Raw genomic sequence first — 18878 nt, forward strand, 5'->3', positions numbered from 1 at the left:
TTATATCCTCAAAGAACTCTAGCAAATTTGTCAAACATGATTTCCCTTTCACAAAACCATGTTGACTCTGTTTAATTGCATTAAGCTTTTCTAAATGTCCTGCTGTTTCTTAATAATGGACTCTCGCATTTTCCCAATGACCAGTGTTAGGCTGACTGGCTTATAGTTTCCTGCTTTTTGTCTCCCTCCCTATTGGAACAGGGGCGTCACGTTAGCGGTCTTCCAATCTGCTGGGACCCTCCTGGAATCCAGTGAGTTCTGGAATATTTCGACCAGTGCCTCCACTGTCTCTTCCTTTACAGGCTCGAGGGGCTGAATGGCCTATCCCTCGTGATAGAGACTGTTACAAGATCTTTCCTCCCATTAGCTCCTTGCTTATCTGATATCTGTGGGATGTTTATAGTGTCCTCCACCATGAAGAACGATGCAAAATATTGGTTTAAATTATCTGCCGCTTCCCTGTTCCCCATTATCAATTCTCCAATCGCATCCTTCAAGGGTCCCGCGCTCACTTTAGCTACTCTCTTATATACCCGTAGAAGCTCTTGCTGTTTGTTTTTATATTTCTTGCCAATTTGCTTAATCAATTTTCTCCCTCTTTATTAGCTTTTTAGTCATCCGCTACTGGTTCCTAAAAATAATTCCCAATCTTCTGGCCTCCCACTTGTTTTCGCCGCTTTGTATGCCTTAGTTTTTGATTGGATACTCTCCTTGACCGCCTTTGTAAACCACGGGTGGTTAATCCTTCTCATCGAGTCCTTTTTAACCGAGATAAATTTTTGCAGAGTGTTATGAAATATCTGCTTAAATGTCTGCCACTGCTCATCCACTGACCTTCCCCTTAGTTTATTTTCCCAGCCCGCTTTAGACAACTCTTTCTTCATCCCTTCGTAATTGCCCTTGTTTAAGTTGAGGACACTGGTTTGAGACCGGAGTTGCTCCCCCTCAAACTGAATTTGAAATTCGACCATGTTGTGATCGCTACTCACTAGAGGATCCTTAACTACGATATCTCTTATTAATCCTACCTCATTGCACGTTACTGGATCTAAAATATTCTGTTCCCTGGTAGGTTCTGCAACATATTGCTCTAACAATCCCTGATGCACTCTACAAATTCGTCTTCCATGTTACCTCTGCTAATCTGATTTGTTCCGTGTCCAGATGACCTTCGTTCTAAAGATTAAGATGTAGAATCAGTTTGGATGGAAATAAGAAACAGCAATGGGCAGAAAACATTGGTCAGAGTTGTTTATAGGCTACCAAACAGCAGCGGTAATGTAAATCACTGTATAAATCAGGAAATTAGAGGTGCATGTAACAAGGGTAGTACAGCAATCATGGGGAATTTCAGTCTACATATAGACTGGGTGTACTTTTAGTACTAATGTTGTGGAGGAGAAATTCTAGGAATGTATTCTAGATGGCTTTCTAGAGTAGTTAAGAATAGGAAAATAGAATTTGAGTAAATTAAGGAGAAACATAAAAATGGATTGTCAAAGCTTCAAAAGGTATGCAAAGACAAATATGGGTACATTACAAGCGGAGTCAGAGGAATTTATATTGGGAAATAGGGAAATGACAGAGAAACTAAACAAATACTTAGTGTCTGTCTTCACGGAGGAAAATACTAAAAACCTCTCCGAAATAATGGCGAGTCACAGGAGTAGAGTAAACGAGGTACTGCAAGATGTTAATATTAGTAGAAAAATAGTACTAGAGAAATTAATGGGACTTAAGGTAGATAAATCTCCTGGACGTGATGGTCTACATCCCAGAGTGTTGAAAGAGGTGGCTGTAGAGATAGTAGATGTATTGGTGGTCATCTTTCAAAATTCTATTGACTCTGCAGATTGGAAGGTGGCAAATGTAACCCCACTATTTAAGAAAGGAGAGAGAGAGAAAATGGGGAACTACAGACCTTTTAGCCTAACATCAGCCGGAGGAAAAATGCTGCAATATATAATAAAGGATGTGATGACAGGACATTTAGAACATGATTGGACAGTCAACATGGATTTATAAAAGGGAAATCATGTTTAACAAACCTAATGGAGTTTGTTGAGGTTGCAACTAGCAGGATAGATAAGGGGGAACTGGTGGATATGGTATCTTTAGATTTTCAGAAAGCTTTTGATAAGATCTCACACAAGAGGTTAGTAAACAAAATTAGAGCATGGGATTGGGAGGAATATACTGGCATGGATTGAGAACTGGTTAACGTAAGAAAACCGAGTAGGAATAAATGGGTCATTTTTGGATTGGCGGGCTGTGACTTGTGGGTACCACAAGGGTCAGTGCTTGGGCCTCAGCTATTCACAATTTATATCAATGATTTGAATGCTGGGATTAAATGTAATATTTCCAAGTTTGCAAATGACACAAAGTTAGATGTAAGTGTGAGTTGTGAGGAGGATGCAAAGATGCTTCAAAGGGATTTGGAGAGGTTAAGCAAGTGGGCAAAAATTTGGCAGATGGAAACAATGTGGAGAAATGTGAGGTTATCCACTTTGGTAGGAAAAACAGAAATACGGAGTATTTCTTAAATGATAAGAGGCTGGGAAATGTTGAATTTCAAAGGGACTTGGGTATCGTCGTTCATGCGTTACTGAAAGCTAACATGCACATGCAGTAAGCAATTAAGGCAGTTGGTATTTTGGCCTTCATTTCAAGAGGATTTGAGTATAAGAGTAAAAATGTTCTACTGCAATTACATAGTGCTTTGGTGAGACTGCACCTGGAGTATTGTGTACAGTTTTGGTCTCCTTACCTAAGGAAAGATATACTTGCCATAGAGGGAGTGCAAGAAAGATTCACCACACTAATTCCTGGGATGAAGGGATTGTCCTATTAAATAGACTGGGACTTATTCTCTGAAGTTTAGAAGAATGAGGTGATCGCATTCCAATATACAAAATTCTTACAGGGCTCCACAGGGTTGGTGCAGGAAGGATGTTTTCCCTGGCTGGGGAGTCTAGAACCAGGGGACACTGTCTAAGAATAAGGGGCAAGCGATTTAGGACTGAGATGAGGAGGAATGTTTTCACTGAGGGTGGTGAATCTTTGGAACTCTGCTCCAGAGGGCTGTGGAGGCTCAGTCATTGAGTATGTTTAAGACTGAGATTGATAGATGGGGACAGTGCAGGAAAATGGTGTTGAAGTAGAAGATCAGCCATGATCTATTGAATGGCAGAGGAGGCTTGAAGGCTGAATGGCCTACTCCTGCTCCTATTTCTTGTGTCCCTGTAACCATCTCCCCTTTGATGTTCAATGGCATTGCCATTGCTGAATCATCCACCATCAAAATCCTGGGGGTTACCATTGACCAGAAACTGAACTGGACCAGCCATGTAAATACTGTGACTACAAGAACAGGTCAGAGGCTGGGAATTCTGCAGCAGGTAACTCACCACCTGACTTCCCAAAGCCTGTCCGCCATCTAGAAAGCACAAGCAAGGAGTATATTGGATATTCCCCACTTACCTGGATCATTGCCGCTCCGACCACATTCAAGAAGTTCGACACCATCCAACAAAGCGGCCCATTTGATCGGCACTTTATTCACCACCTTCACCATTCACTCCCTCCTCCACCACCGGCACTCTGGCAGCAGTGTGTACCATATACACGATGCACTGCAGAAAGTTGCCAAGCCTCCTTGGACAGCATCTTCCTGACCCGTGACCTCTACCACCTAGAAGGACAAGGGCCGCAGATGCATGTGAATACCACCACCTGCAAGTTCCCCTCCAAGTCGCACACCATCCTAACTTGGGACAATATCACCGTTCCTTCACTGTCGCTGGGTCAAAAATCGGAACCTCCCTTTCTAACATCACCTACACCAGATGGACTGCAATGGTTCAAGAAGGTGGCTCACTACCACCTTCTCAAGGGCACTTCGGGATGGGCAACAAATACTGGCCTTGCCAGCGACGTTCATATCCCATGAAAGAATTTTTTTTAAAAGGTGCTGGCATTGGTTGTAACGCCTCTGTGCCTCCATCTGGGCGCCTCGTAGAGGTGTGAGTAGCCGTCTCTTCAAGGGATATCCTTTGTCCTCGAGGATCCACCCACAGGCATGTGGGGGTGGTGGCGGTGGAATGAAGAGCTGTGACAGCCTGGACTGGTGGAGGATGAAGGAATCATGGCAGCTGCCAGGAAAGCAAGTGAACATATGGAGGAAGCTCTTACGGTCGCAGAATGTTGAAGAGTGGAAGCCCTTCCTGTTGATGAATCTTACTGGGCAGTCACTTAGTACGTTGGTGGCCACAATGGTGTAATCGATGATACCCTGCACCTGGGGAATCCAGCGATGGAGGCGAAAGGGCTCATCTGTTGTGAACTGAATGTACTGCCCAGCAACTAGGGCACCAGTGACCTGAGATGCAGTGATGTGCAGCCATGGTCACCAACGTCCGCAGCTGATCCTTGGAAGAAGCCAGAAGCGAAGAAGTACAAGAGCACCGTGATTTTGATGGCCACTGGTAGACATGGCAAGCAGTGTTGCAAGGTATGAGGTCTTCAGCGATGAGGGCACAGATGTCTCTGACTGTCTGGCTGGAGAGTCTCCGTATCCTGCGGCATTGGTTCTCCGTCTTCTCCAGGTAGTTCTTTCTTTGTCGGTAGATCCTATGCTGAGGGTATAGCCTCCATGTCGCTCCTGCCTCCGCACCCCCCACACCCCCCCGCCGATGCCTGGGCCTCTGCCCTTCCCGCTGAGGGTGTTGCTGCTTATTGCCACTGGGCTGAAAATCTGTGTCATGCCCACCATTGCCAGCTGCTGCCTTCCTTGTGGTCAGCTGGCTGCCAATTGCTCTTGCAGCCATACCCCAGTCTTGTGCCCTGTGATGCCAGGAGGGTGACTACCCAGCCTCGTCACCTGCGCCAAGGGCACCTTTTTGTCAATGGCTGAGACCCCTCGCGCCATTCACCACTCCCCTCCCTTCATCTGGTCTGCCCCAGACAGTGTGCAACCCGTGCACCCCCTTGAAAATCTCAGCACCCGTCCCATTAACGAGCTCTTAATGAGCCCGTCAATCACGTTAATTTACCTTAATTGGGGAGTTTCAGGCCCCATCCAACTTCGTTCCTACCCCCGGTGGGATCCAAAAATTCAGCCCATAATTTTTTTTAAATATTTGTGGTTGTGGTGAACAAAATGGTTAAAAAGTTGCAGATTCACATCTAACTTTTTTTCTCCTAACATTGTACATATATTTGATATTCGAGTTAATCATAATGTGTTCTGGTTATTTATAATTACTGTGGAAAAAATGTTTACCTATATTTCTTTATCAGCTCTATAGTGTCTACGTTGCTGGCACTGATGGATGGACTGGACAATAGAGGGGAAGTAGTTATAATTGGTGCTACAAATAGACTTGATTCCATTGACCCTGCGCTCAGGAGACCTGGTCGTTTTGACAGGGAATTCCTTTTTAACCTGCCTGATAAAAAGGTACTTTGGAAGGTCTCGGCATCCTGTTTCTTTCCTGAAGCTTTATATTGCAGCTTTCCTGTGGTTCATGGATAATGTCTGAGCTGGGTTGAAATTTATGATGCTTCCTGTGGTCTCTTAGCTGTTTCATAATAGCAGTGACTCAGTTTTTGCTGTAATACAGCAAGTTTACTGAAGCAATATTACATGAGTGGTGTAAGGTAAAAATGTTAATGGACGTTACTGGTACTGAAATATGGATTTCTCATTTTTAATACTCCTTGATTTTCTGTGTTGGTCCAGCATCTCCACAGGAATTTATAATGGTAAATGTTGGCAGGAGGTGCATACGGATGCAAGAGTAATAGAAGCAAAGTTTAGTTTAGAGATACAGCACTGAAACAGGCCCTTCGGCCCACCGAGTCTGTGCCGACCATCAACCACCCATTTATACTAATCCTACACTAATCCCATATTCCCACCACACCTGTCCCTATATTTCCCTACCACCTACCTATACTAGGGGCACTTGCTAATGGCCAATTATCCTACCAACCTGCAAGTCTTTTGGCATGCGGGAGGAAACCAGAGCACCCGGAGGAAACCCACGCAGACACAGGGAGAGTTTGCAAACTCCACACAGGCAGTGCCTATAATTGAACCCGGGTCGCTGGAGCTGTGAGGCTGCGGTGCTAACCACTGCGCCACTGTGCCGTAACTTTGTTTTTCCCTCTCCAAACCCCTCTTTAAGTAAATTTAGTATTTTTTTTTAACCCTACTGCCACAATTTGTAGTATTTTTACGAGAATGTACAGCACAGAAACTGGCCATTTGGCCCAAAGGTCTATGCCTGTGTTTATGCCCTGCTTGAACCTCCTTGCTCTTGACTTCATCTTACCGTGCCAACATATCCCCTATTCCTTTCTTTCCTCATGTGCCTATCTAGCTTTTGCTTAAGTGCATCTATGGTATTCACTTCAACTACTCAATGTGGTAGAGCAAGTTCCTCAATCTAACCACTTTCTGGATAAAGAGGTTTTTCTTGAATTCCCCATTGGGTTTATTAATGAATATTTTGTATTTGAGTCCCAGACTTGAACTGCCCACGAGTGAAAACATCTCTCTGTTTTTCCTATCAAATCCTTTCATAATTTTAAAGACCTTTATCAGGTCATTCCTAAGCTTTTTTTTCCAGAGAGAAGAGCCCCAGCCTGTTCAATCTGTCCTGAGAGTTATAGCCACTCAGTTCTGGTATCATCCTTGTAAATCTTTTTTACTCCTTTTCCAGTACCTCTACATCCTTTTTGTAATATGGAGACCAGAACTGTGCATAGTACTCCATGTTATGTGCATGTTTAACTTAACTTATTTGCTTTTCAATTCTATTCAAGAAATGAACCCCAGTGCTTTGGTTGCATTTTTATAGCCTCTGTAACCTCTGCTGCTGCTTCTAATTTGTAAATCTGTACCCCGAGATCCCTTTGCTCCGCTACCCTATTCAGACTCTTGTTTTCCAAGGAGTCATAGAGTCATTACGGCACAGAAGGAGGCCATTTGGCTCATCTAATCCAGGCCAGCGTATGTGGCTTCCCTATTTCTCCTACCAAAATGCACTACTGTAAACTTACTTGCTTAAGGTGGAGTTGCTCCATTATCGCTTGACAAAAACATTACCTAATTATAAAACATACTTTTTAATTCAATTTTTTTCCTCAACTGGATTGGAAGTTTTTATTGATGCTATTTCAAATGCAGCCTACACTCTGGTTTCTAATGATAGGAACTTCAATAGGTGGTCATCCACCTTGGTCCAGACTTAACAGGACAGCAACAGTATCTGAGCTCAGTATCTAAAGTGTCTCATAAGCATCCTATTCTGTCTCAGTGCAAATTTCTCCTCTTTCCCTTTTTCCTTTTAAAAGGAAAGCCCCAAACCACTATTTGGTTCTGACTTCCTACATTTTACTGCTTATATTATATAACATGATGTGAGGGAAGGGGTGGAATACAAATATTTTATTTCATTCCTCCTGTGTCTGCTTCATTATTGCTGTTCCTACATTTTGTCTGGTTGTCGTGTGAGTCACTTTATAATGGTGCACCCTTGGTCGTTTCACAGTGGAGGTGTGAACATTGTAGCTCCCATGTTGTATCTCTCAGAAACTAAGGTTCAGGTAAAATTGCTGACACTAGGACTAAGGCAGTTCTCTAGGAGGATCTCCTTGCAGGAATTTCTAATACTAAATGATTAATTTGTATGTATAAATTCTAAATTATTGAAGATATGCTTTTGTTAGAAACTTTGTTTTAATACTGTACCATCCTGTTACTGAAAAAGCAAGATGATGGCTGAAAACATTTTTAACATTGTATTTTTTAAAAATAAGTAGTTTAAATAGTACAATTCTAAATTTGTTCCATTTTACAGTGTTATGGGAGCCAAAATCTAAGGTTACATCTTGTTGTTTTTGTTAAACATTTAGGCAAGAAAGCACATATTTCAAATACATACCAGAGACTGGAATCCAAAACTGTTGCAGGGTTTCCTTGACGAATTAGCTGAAAAATGTGTAGGTGAGTAACTTAAAATCCTTTAAAATATATTTACATTATTATTGTATATTGCAGTTTATGATTACATTAGATAATATTTGCTTGAGCAACTGCATTGCTGTATTACATGTACTGAAGGTGGATGAATAAAAGTAGGGTTGAGTCTAGTTCAATGGGTGGGTGTTTAGCATATCCTGAACATGCAAGTATCTGCACTTCAACTAGATTAGCTCCAACCAAATTTGGAGTTCTTTTACATTTCAGCAAGCGTCTTAACCTTTATTTGTTATTTTGTTCATTATTCCTTTTTTAATTTTGTGGGGATGAGCTTCTTGTTTTCTCAGTATTAATGAAATTCAGTTTTTAAAAAGTTCTTTCTCTGAGTGTCGCTGGCAAGATTGGCATTTATTGTCCATCCCTAGTTGACTTGAGGTAGTGTGGTGGCAACTCCCTTCTTGAACTGCTGTAGTGTGTGTGATGGTGCTAGCACAGGATGTTTCAGGATGTTGACCCAGCAATGCTGAAGGAATGGCAATTTCCTGACACCAAAGGCCCATTTATACTGCCAGATCGGTCTTGGGATAACCTAGAACACTACTTTCCTGTACTTACACTGCACTTGCTTTGCAAGTCTCCCACTCATCCTGCTGCTGTGAATTGCACATGGACAATGGTTATGACAAATTAGTTATTGTGTACGTATAGCATAAGGGCATTGTTTGATATCACAACACGCCAGATGTCTGACTCAATAAAGAATTGTCATGATCCTGTCAATAATGTCATGCTGTAATATGATGACGTCAACAGCAGGCTTTGTCAATTTTCGTGCAGCTGCTAAAAGAGCGTCTTTGATGACCAGAGTTAGACTTGTGGCAGGTGCTAAGATCCAGTGGAAAAACAAGACTTTATGGCCATTGGCCTCACACAATCTGGCTGGCTGGAGGAGACTCAGGCTATGGGAGCCAGCAGCCGAAGATCAATATTAAAGCAGCTGTGTATGGAGAACCGCACAATGGAAGTATTACAAACGAGTGGCTATTACATAATTGTCATTTTGGTATGGCCACAGATTCATTTCATTCATAGGTTAACAAATCCTTCAAACCCCAATGCAGTCCTGGTCAATTGCATTTAGTGTTGCAGCTAAATCCCTTTATATGTATGTGGTGTTGCTGAGTACGCTTAACTATGCAACCTGTCCGAATTCAAAAATGGGCAATAGGAGTACAGCTTTCTTTTGTAGTTGATGACATAAGTATACATTATTTAAGTTTTAGCAGCCAGTTGCTGCCATTCAGGAGTGATTAATCTTGAGACAAATACTAGAGAGTTCCTTCGCATTCTTTTTAAATAGTAAGGCATGTTGATAAATGGTTTTGCGAGAGTAGATAATGTAGCCTTGGTCATTGATTCTGCATTGTGCAGTTCTATGTATTTTGGATTGTAAACTAGAAAACGTTTTGAAAAGCTGCTGTTTAATCATCATGTCGACCACTCAACAATCCTTTCAAAATCTTAGATTAATTAAAGGATCTTTACTGCAAGATAAGGCATAAACAGAAAATGTGGGACATACGTAGCAAGACCTCCAACATCTGAATAGAGTACAGCTAAGTTAGTAATTTGGATGCCGATATTTCGGAACTGAAAACCAGATTATCAGTCGATGTGTAAAATTTAACTAATTGGTTTTCTTTTTGGATGTGAACAGGCCACCTGTGTATTTCGTGTTCTTATTAGATTTTCTGCATTGGCATTTTTTTTTCTTCTTTACTAAAAGGTCAAAGCAGTTCTTCCTGCCCTATAGCATGCTGTTTCTTTGCTCAAAGACTGTACCTGAAGTTTTTGCCAGTGTTGTCTTTGAATTAGCTGTTGAGAGCTACGTAAAAGAAATGTGGTGGTGAGACCAGAAGTTCTTTTTGAAATTCTGAAGTTGACCTGAAGCCCTCGATGTGTTTTTTTTTTAACCACCGATTTAATTTGTCTTAAAGTCAAAAATATTTTTGTTAAAAGGCTGCACTAGGTGCATACTGCAAAATATTTATAAACATGACTCTCAGTAATAAAGAGGAAGTCATAAGGTCATAGGAAATAGGAGCAGGAGTTGGCCATTTAGTCCTTTTGAGCCTGCTCTGCCATTCGAATAGATCCTGGCTGATCATCTACCCCTGCGCCGTTTTTCCCCAAATCTCTTGATGTCATTAGTATCCAGGTATCTATCGATTTCTGTCTTGAACATGCTCAATGATTGAGCTTCCACAGCCCTCTGGCGTATTACAGAATTCCACAGATTCACCACCCTCTGAGTAAAGAAATTCCTCCTCATTTCAGTCTTAAATGGCCTGCCCCTTATTCTGAAACTGTGTCCCGTGGCTACAGACTCACCAGTCAGAGGATACATCTGATCCATATCTACCCTGTCATGCCCTGTAAGAATTTTGTAAGTTTCAGTGCGATCACCTCTCATTCTTCGAAACACTAGAGAATACAGGCCCCGTTTCTGCAATCTGTCCTCGTAAGACAATTCTGCCATCCCAGGGATTAGTCAGGTGAACCTCTGTTGCACTCCCTCGGTGACAAGTAAGGAGACCAAAACTAGATACAGTACTCCAGGTGTGATCTCACCAAAGCTTTATACAATTGCAGCAAGACATCCTAACTCCTGTACTCAAATCCCCTTGCAATGAAGGCCAACATACCATTTGCCGCCTTAATTGCATGCTGCACCTGCATACTAGCTTTTAGTGACTCATGAACAAGGACACCCAGGTCCCTTTAGACATCAACACTTCCCAAGCTCTCACCATTTAAGAAATATTCTGCCTTTTTTTTTACCAAAGCGGATCACTTCACACTTATTCACATTATATTCCATCTGCTATGTCCTTGCCCATTTACTTAGCCTGTCCAAATCCCCTTGAAGCCTTGTTGCATCCTCCTCACAACTTACATTCCCACCCAGATTGCGTCATCAGCAAATTTGGAAATATTGCATTTGGTCCCCAGATCCAAATCATTGATATAGATTGTGAACAGCTGTGGCCCAAGCACTAATCCTTGCAGTATCCCATTGGTAACAGCCTGCCATCTTGAGAATGACCCATTTATTCCTACTCTCTGCTTTCTGTCTGTTAACCAATTCTCAATCCATTGCAGTATATTACCCCCAATCCCACATGCTCTAATTTTACTATTACTAACCTCCTGTGTGGGACCTTATCAAAAGCCTTCTGAAAATCCAAATACACCACATCCACTGGTTCTCCTTTATCTAGGCTACAAGTAACATCCTCAAAAAACTCCCAACAGATCTGTCAAACATGATTTCCCTGTCATAAATCCATGTCAACTCTGCCCAATCATATTGTTGTTTTCCAAGTGTCCAGTTATCTCATCCTTTATAATAGATTCTAACATTTTCCCTACTACTGATGCCAGGCTAACAGGTCTGTAGTTCTCTGTTTTCTCTCTCACTACCTTGTTAAATAGTGGGCTTACATTTGCTACTTTCCAGTCCACAGGAACCCTTCCAGAATCTATAGAACCACCAATGCATCCACCATCTCTGTAGCCACCTCTATCAATACTCTGGGTTGTCGCTCATCTGATCCAAGGGATTTATCAACTTTTAATCCAGTTTTTCGAGTACTACCTCTTTATTGATACGATTTTCTTTCAGTTCCTCATTTTTACAAGTCCCTTGTCCCCTAGTATTTCTGGGAGATTTTCTGTGTCTTCCTCCATGAAGACAGACACAAAGTAATTGTTTAGTCTCTCCGCCATTTCCTCATTCTCCACCACAAACTCTCCTGCCTGCGCCTGCAATGGACCCACATTCATCCTTGCTCATGTTTTCCTTTTTACATACCTAAAGAAGCTTTTACAGTCTGCCTTTATGTTTCTAGCTAGCTTGCATTCATAATCTCTTTTCCCTTTATCTGTTTTTTTGGTCCTCCTTTGCTGGATTCTAGATTGCTCCCAATCCTTGGGTTTACTACATTTTCCGGTGACCTTATAAGCCACTTCCTTTGACCTAATGCAATCTTTAACTTCTTTTGTTAGCCACGGTTGATTCACCTTTCCTGTTGGGTTTTTGTGTTGTAGAGGAATGTGTATTTGTTGAAAACCATGTAATACTTCTTTAAATACTAGCCATTGCCTGTCTCCTGTCAGATCTTTTAATATATTTGTCCAATCCACCATAGCCAACTTGCCCCTATACCTTCATAGTTTCCTTTGTTCAGATTTAAGCCCGAGTTTCAGAATGAACTATATCTCTTTCAAAGTTAATGTAGTAATCTATCATATTGTGGTCACAATTTCCCAATGTCTGTTACAGCAAGGTTATTAATTAGCCCTTTCTCATTACATAATACTAAATCTAAAATAGCCCAATCCCTAGTTAGTTCTTCAACATACTGCTCCACAGCATTAGTGCTTATTAGGTTTGCCCAATCTATATGTAAATTGAAGTCGCTGATTATTACTGTATTGCCCATGCTACATGTGACTCTAATTTCCTGATTTATACCGTGCCCAACATTACCACTACAGTTTAGTGGCCTATAAACATCTCCCACCGATGTTTGCTGCCCCTTGCTGTTCCTGAGCTCCACCTTTGATCCAGGATCCTCTCCCACTAATGTACTGATCTCATCCTTTATTAACAGTGCAACCCCTCCTCCTTTCCCCTCTGCCTATCCTTCCTAAATGATTAATATCCCTGAATATTCAGTTCCCAGTCCTGGTCACCCTGTAACCACGTTTCCGTAATAGTAATTAAATCATACACATTTACCTTTATTTGTGTCTTTGAATCACTTACCTTGTTGCGAATGCTGCATGTGTTCAGATAGAGTGCCTTTAATTTTGTCCTACCATTTTTTTCTCATTCCGATCCTATTTGATGTTTGCCGCCTTCTCGTCTGTCTTCTAATTTCACTCAGTACTTTTCTACTTCCTGTTAGCAGTTTTGCTTCCCTCTAATTTGAGCTCCCTCTTAGGTTTCCAACCCCCTGCCAATTTAGTTTAAACCCTTAAACCCTCCCCAACAACACTAGCAAATTTTCCTGCCTGGATGTTAGTTCCAGTCCTGCCAAGGTGCAACCCATCCATCTTGTTCTGGGGTAGGTGGAACCTGTACAAGTCCCAATGCTTCAGAAATTTGATGCCCTCCCTCCTGCACCGATTCTCCAGCCATGTGTTCAATCGCTTAATCCTCTTATTTCTGTGCTCACTAGCACGTGGCACTGGGAGTAATCCTCAGATTACTGCTTTTCAAGTCCTGCTTTTTAATTTCTTTCCTAACTTCCTAAACTCTGCTTTCAAAACCTCATCCCACTTCTTACCCATGTCGTTGGTCCCAATGTGGACCATGACCTCTGGCTGTTCACCCTCCCCCAGAAGAATATCCTGCAGCCACTCAGTGACATCCTTGACCCTGGCACCAGGGAGGCAACATACCCTCCAATTGTCAAGTCTGCAGCCACAGAAATGCTTGTCTGTTCCTCTAACTAATGAATCCCCTATTGCTATTGCCCTACCGCTCGTCTTCCTCCCCTTAGAAAGGCTGGCTGTACTTAAAGTTGATAAGTTGTTAGGACTAGATGAGATGCATCCAAGGATGCTGAGGGAAGTAGGAGTGGAAATTGCAGAAGCACCGGCCATAATCTTCCAATCCTCCTTAGATGCAGGGCTGGTGCCAGAGGACTGGCGAATTGCAAATGTTGCATCTTTGTTCAAAAAAGAGTGTGAGGATAAATCCAGGAACTACAGGCCAGTCAGTTTAATCTCAGTGATGAGAAAGCTTTTAGAAATGATTTTTTTCCAGATTAATAGTCATTTGGACATGTGTGGCTTAATTAAGGGAAGCTAATATGGATTTATTAAAGGCATATTGTGTTTAACTAACATGATTGAGGGTTGATGAGGGTAATGCGGTTGATGTGGTGCACATTGACTTCCGAAAGGCGTTTGATGAAGTGCCACGTAACAGGCTTGTCAGCAAAGTTGAAGCCCATGGAATAAAAGGGACTGGCAGCTTGGATACAGAATTAACTAACACAAGAAATAGCAGCAGGAGTAGACCATATGGCCCATCGAGCCTGCTCCACCATTCAGTACGATCATGGCGGATATTGGGCTTCAACTCCACTTTCCCACTCACCATATCCCTTGATTTCCTGAGGGACCAAAAATCTATCTATCCCAGCCTTAAATGTATTCAACAGTGGAGCATCCACAATCCTCTGGGGTAGAAAATTCCAAAGATTCACAACCCTTTGTGTGAAGTAATTTCTCCTCAACCTAGTCCTAAATTATCAGCCCCTTATCCTGAAACTGTGCCCCTGTATTTTAGATTCCCCGGCCAGCAGAAACAATCTCTGTGTCTACCCTATCCAGCCCTTTCAGAATCTTGTATGTTTCAAGGTAAGGCTAAGTGCCAAGAAACAGAGAGTATTGCTGAATGGTTGTTTTTCAGACTGAAGGAACATATGCAGTGGGGTTCTCCAGGGCTCAGTACCAGGATCACTGCTTTTCTTGATATATATTAATGACCTAGACTTGTGTGTTTACAGGGCACAATTTTGAAATTTGCAGATGTGACAAAACTTGGAAGTATTATGAACTGTGAGGAGGATAGTGATAGACATCGAGGACATAGGCTGGTGGACACGTGGCAGATGAAATTTATTGCAGAATAGTGTGAATTGAAACATTTTTCTAGGAAGAATAAGAAGCAACATAAAATAAAGGATACAATTCTAAAGCGGGTGCAAGAGCCGAGAGACCTGGGGGTATATGTGCAGAAATCGTGAAAGGTGGCAAGGCAGGTTGAGAAAGCGGTTAACAGGCATACGGGATCCTGGGCTTTATAAACAAAGCCATAGAGTACAACAGCAAGGAAGTTATGTTGAACCTTTATAAAATACTGGTTTGGCTTTAACTGGAGTATTCTGGCACCACAATTTAGGAAGGATATGAAGGCTTGATAGAAGGTTTACGAGAATTGTTCCAGGAATGAGAGACTTCAGTTACATGGATAGATTGGAAAAGCTGGGGTTTTCTCCTCAGAGGCAAGAAGGTTTAGAGGAGATTTAATAGAGATGCTCAAAATCATGAGGGGTCTAGACAGAGTAGATAGAGAGAAAATGTTCCCATTGGCAGAAGGGTTAAGAACCAGGAGACACTAAGGTCATTGGCAAAAGAGCCAACAGCGACATGAGGAAAATCTTTTTTTACACAGCAGCTGGTTAGGATTTGGAATGCACTTTCTGAGAGCTTGGTGGAGGCAGATTCAATCATGGCTTTCAAATGAGAATTGTTTAAGCATCTGAAGAGAGAAAATTTTCACCGTTACGCAGAAAGGGCAGAGAAGTGGAACCAGCTGAGTTGCTCTTACAGAAAGCTGGTACTGATAAGATGGGCCAAATGTCGTCCTCCTGTGTTGTAACCATTCTATGATACTACAGATTTAACTCACTATCTGTGAATAAAATATCTTACATTTTAGTACAGTGATACTACTTTACTTTTGAATTGTTGTCAAATTGGTGATTTGCTTTGATTTTTTTAAAAAGAATATTTTGATTTTGTTTTAAGGGTACTGTGGGGCTGATATTAAAGCACTTTGCACTGAGGCAGCCTTGTTTGCCCTTCGCCGCCGCTATCCTCAGATTTATGCAACTAGCCAGAAACTGCAGCTGGATGTCTCGTCTATTGTTATAAGTGCACAGGACTTCTACCTTGCCATGCAGAACATTGTGCCTGCTTCACAACGAGCTGTGACCTCTTCAGGAGAAGCACTATCACACATCATTAGGCCTCTGCTGGAAAATGTCTTTACTAGAATTCTGATTGCTTTGTACAAGGTTTTTCCCCACGCTGAACAGACACAGAATGACAGCAAAGATGGTCTGTATATAAATTGTTTATTTTATAATTGTCATATAACTGCTGTATTCATAGAATGACTAGTAAATTGTTTTGAGATTAGGGACCATCTGATCCATAAAATGATGGTATAAAATAATTACTTTAAACTGCGCCCTAGTGTACAAAATATTAATGATTTGGAATACCGGAAAAGATGGTGTAGGTTCCTCTTTATTTGTTGAAAAATCAAGTTGTAGTATTGATAGTCATCTTGGCCAGTATACTTCCAACATATATCCCATGTCATACCTCCAGGCATAACTCCAGCGTTGTAAGATTAATTATACAGTTAATATAACAGAATATACCTGACATGGGTTTATTCTAGAGTATTTTCATTTTTAAATATTCTGTGGTGGTTAAGGTAACTCTGGCACTTTCACCATTAAATGGTATTGGAAAATCTCAGCATCAATGAAATAGTCTGCAATACTATACCATAATGGTATGAGAAAAAGATAAGCGTTAAAGAAAACTCAGTGTCAGGTTTAGATTGTGAGCTTTAACCAATAATTTGTGGGAAATTCAAGTCACTAATCCAATCTTGGAAAATCAGATGACATTTTTAAACTGCTTAAACTTTATTCTTGTTATCTGAATCCTCTTGATCGTAATACTATGTAATTCAATTAGGAAATCAATTCTCTTCTACATATCATAGTGTTGTTTAACATTTGTATTTTCCATTGTAGTATAGTTATTCAATAGCTTTTTGTGTAGATGTATTTTGTCTTTTCAATCAAAGTGGAAATAATATATTCCACTTTGGTATACTTGGGCTGGGCTCTGTAAAATTCTAGAAGTTCTTGGTCATTCATTGTTCAGGTAGTGTTTGTAAATCAAAATAATTTGGCAGTCTTGATCTGTTCATATTATCCAACAGAATATATATATTTTCTATATATATTATGAATAAAGTGCTGTAGAATATATCAGGGCCTGGTTTATTTCCAGTGGCAATCATTCTATCTTAACGTCCATACAATTTAAAAGAGTGCTAAAATTATATGATGTATAATGTTAATAGAACAGTTGGTGCTTTTTGTTTCTTCCCCATCACTTCCTGAGGAGAATATCTGTATTCCACTTGACAACTGCCCACAGTGATAAATTTAAAATCAGGAGTTCACTGTGCATGGAACCACAGGTATAGATCTGTATGGTACAGAGCATTGGCATTCATAAAGAATTCATGGAAAGAACTACATGAGATTATAAGCCTGAATGAATGTTAGTAACATTGCAATAAGTACCTCAGCAACAATACTACAAATGACTAGGAGAATTTTTCTCTAAATGTAACTTTATATTTCATTACTTGAAATTTATAACAAACTCTTTTTTTAACATGACACATTTCGTAAAAAAAAATTAAAATAGCAACCCCAAAGTAAGTTTTGAACTTCTAGTTAATGATCATTATACTATTATTTCTATTTGTCATTTCTGGAACATTTCAACATTTCTTCTTTGTTCCAAAACTTGGGTAACTTATTCATTATTTAAAATATTTTTCAAACATTTATTTTAGGACCTTGCTTAAAGAACATTTAATTTGCCCATTTAACTGGCATAATGGTAATTCCACTAATTTACACCACAGTTGAATTATCTGTAATTGGTGATGCGTTGATTTTGCTAACAGTACAGAGAAACTTGTCAAAGATAATAATTAAGACTTGAAGTTAACGCAATGCTTGTATTTTTTGGGTGGTGAAGAGATATTAAGTCCAATAGTTGAGGATACCTAGTAGTTGACTCTATGGAAATAATAATACCTTGTTTAGTCTAACGATAGTAATACAAAGGAGGTTTGCAAAGCTTGAATTCCTCCTTGACATGATCATAATGTTGATCTAATATTTTGAAAACTTGCATAGAAGGCTAAAAGTTTATTGAAGAGTAAACGTTTGAGACATGCATGTACTTTGAACAATTTTTATCTGTATTTTACTTTATTAAATAGTCTTAAGATAGTGTTCATGCTCCATTACATTTAATTCATTGCTTTGTCAGATGCTATGAACCACATTCTGGAAGATTACATCCCCAGTGATGATGAGGTTGAACCAGCAATTTTTGACAGTAATTCTTCAGTGGGATCACCAAAGAAACAGCCACCAGCTGCTAAACATAAGCCCTTTATGCACTTCTCCATGTGAGTAATTGCATATAATATACTAAAAGTCATTGTTTTAGATTGTTGATTGGATATTTCTTACCTTTAAAAGCAAATCCACCATAATTAAAAATTCCCCTGTCTTAAAAAGCTTGCTTGCTTTCTGCTTTATTTTTGGCACAGTAATAAAAAGTATAAAACTCTAAGGGATGCAAGAGGCAAACATTGGTAATTATACCATGCTTGTTGATTTTAGCAAATGTTTAAATTCTCCCAAGATATTCTGTGAATTGCATGATAACTTAGCAAAAGACATTTTTACTTTTTTTATTCGTTCATGGGATGTGGGTGTCACTAGCAAGGCCACCATTTGTTGCCCATCACTAATTGCACATGAGAAGGTGGTGTTGAGTTGTCTTCTTGAAGCACTGCAGTCCATATCGTGTAGGCACACCCGCAATGCTGTTGGATCCAGGTTTTTGACCCCGCCACAGTGTAGGAACGGCGATATAGTTCCAAGTTCTGGTTGGTATGTGGCTTGGAGGTGATTTTGCAGGTGATGGTGTTCCCATGTGTCTGCTGCCCTTGTCCTTCTGGTAGTAGAGGTCGTGGGTTTGGAAGCTGCTGTCGAAGGAGGCTTGGTGAGTTGCTGCACTGCAGCTTGTAGATGGTACACACTGCTGCTACTGTGTGTCAGTGGTGGAGGGAATGAATGTTTAAGGTGGTGGATGGGGTGCAATCAAGCAGGCTACTTTGTCCTGGATGGTGTTGAGCTTCTTGAATGTTGTTGGAGCTGCACCCATCCAGGCAAGTGGAGAGTATTTAATC

The 18878-nt window shown here is 40.7% G+C and overlaps 1 protein-coding gene across 2 annotated transcripts in view; it reads left to right on the top strand.

Annotated features, from left to right (window-relative positions):
• The window catches only part of atad2b (ATPase family AAA domain containing 2B), a 162825-nt gene that overhangs the window by 86131 nt on the left and 57816 nt on the right, over positions 1–18878 (top strand). For both annotated transcript variants that reach the window (XM_068023129.1, XM_068023118.1), the window contains exons 14-17: positions 5302–5461; positions 7924–8014; positions 15599–15910; positions 17948–18089. In XM_068023129.1, coding sequence (XP_067879230.1) covers positions 5302–5461; positions 7924–8014; positions 15599–15910; positions 17948–18089 — 705 coding nt within the window. The remainder of the gene's footprint in view (positions 1–5301; positions 5462–7923; positions 8015–15598; positions 15911–17947; positions 18090–18878) is intronic.

Source organism: Heterodontus francisci, chromosome 3 (assembly GCF_036365525.1).
Source record: "Heterodontus francisci isolate sHetFra1 chromosome 3, sHetFra1.hap1, whole genome shotgun sequence".
Taxonomy (NCBI): Eukaryota; Metazoa; Chordata; class Chondrichthyes; order Heterodontiformes; family Heterodontidae; genus Heterodontus; species Heterodontus francisci.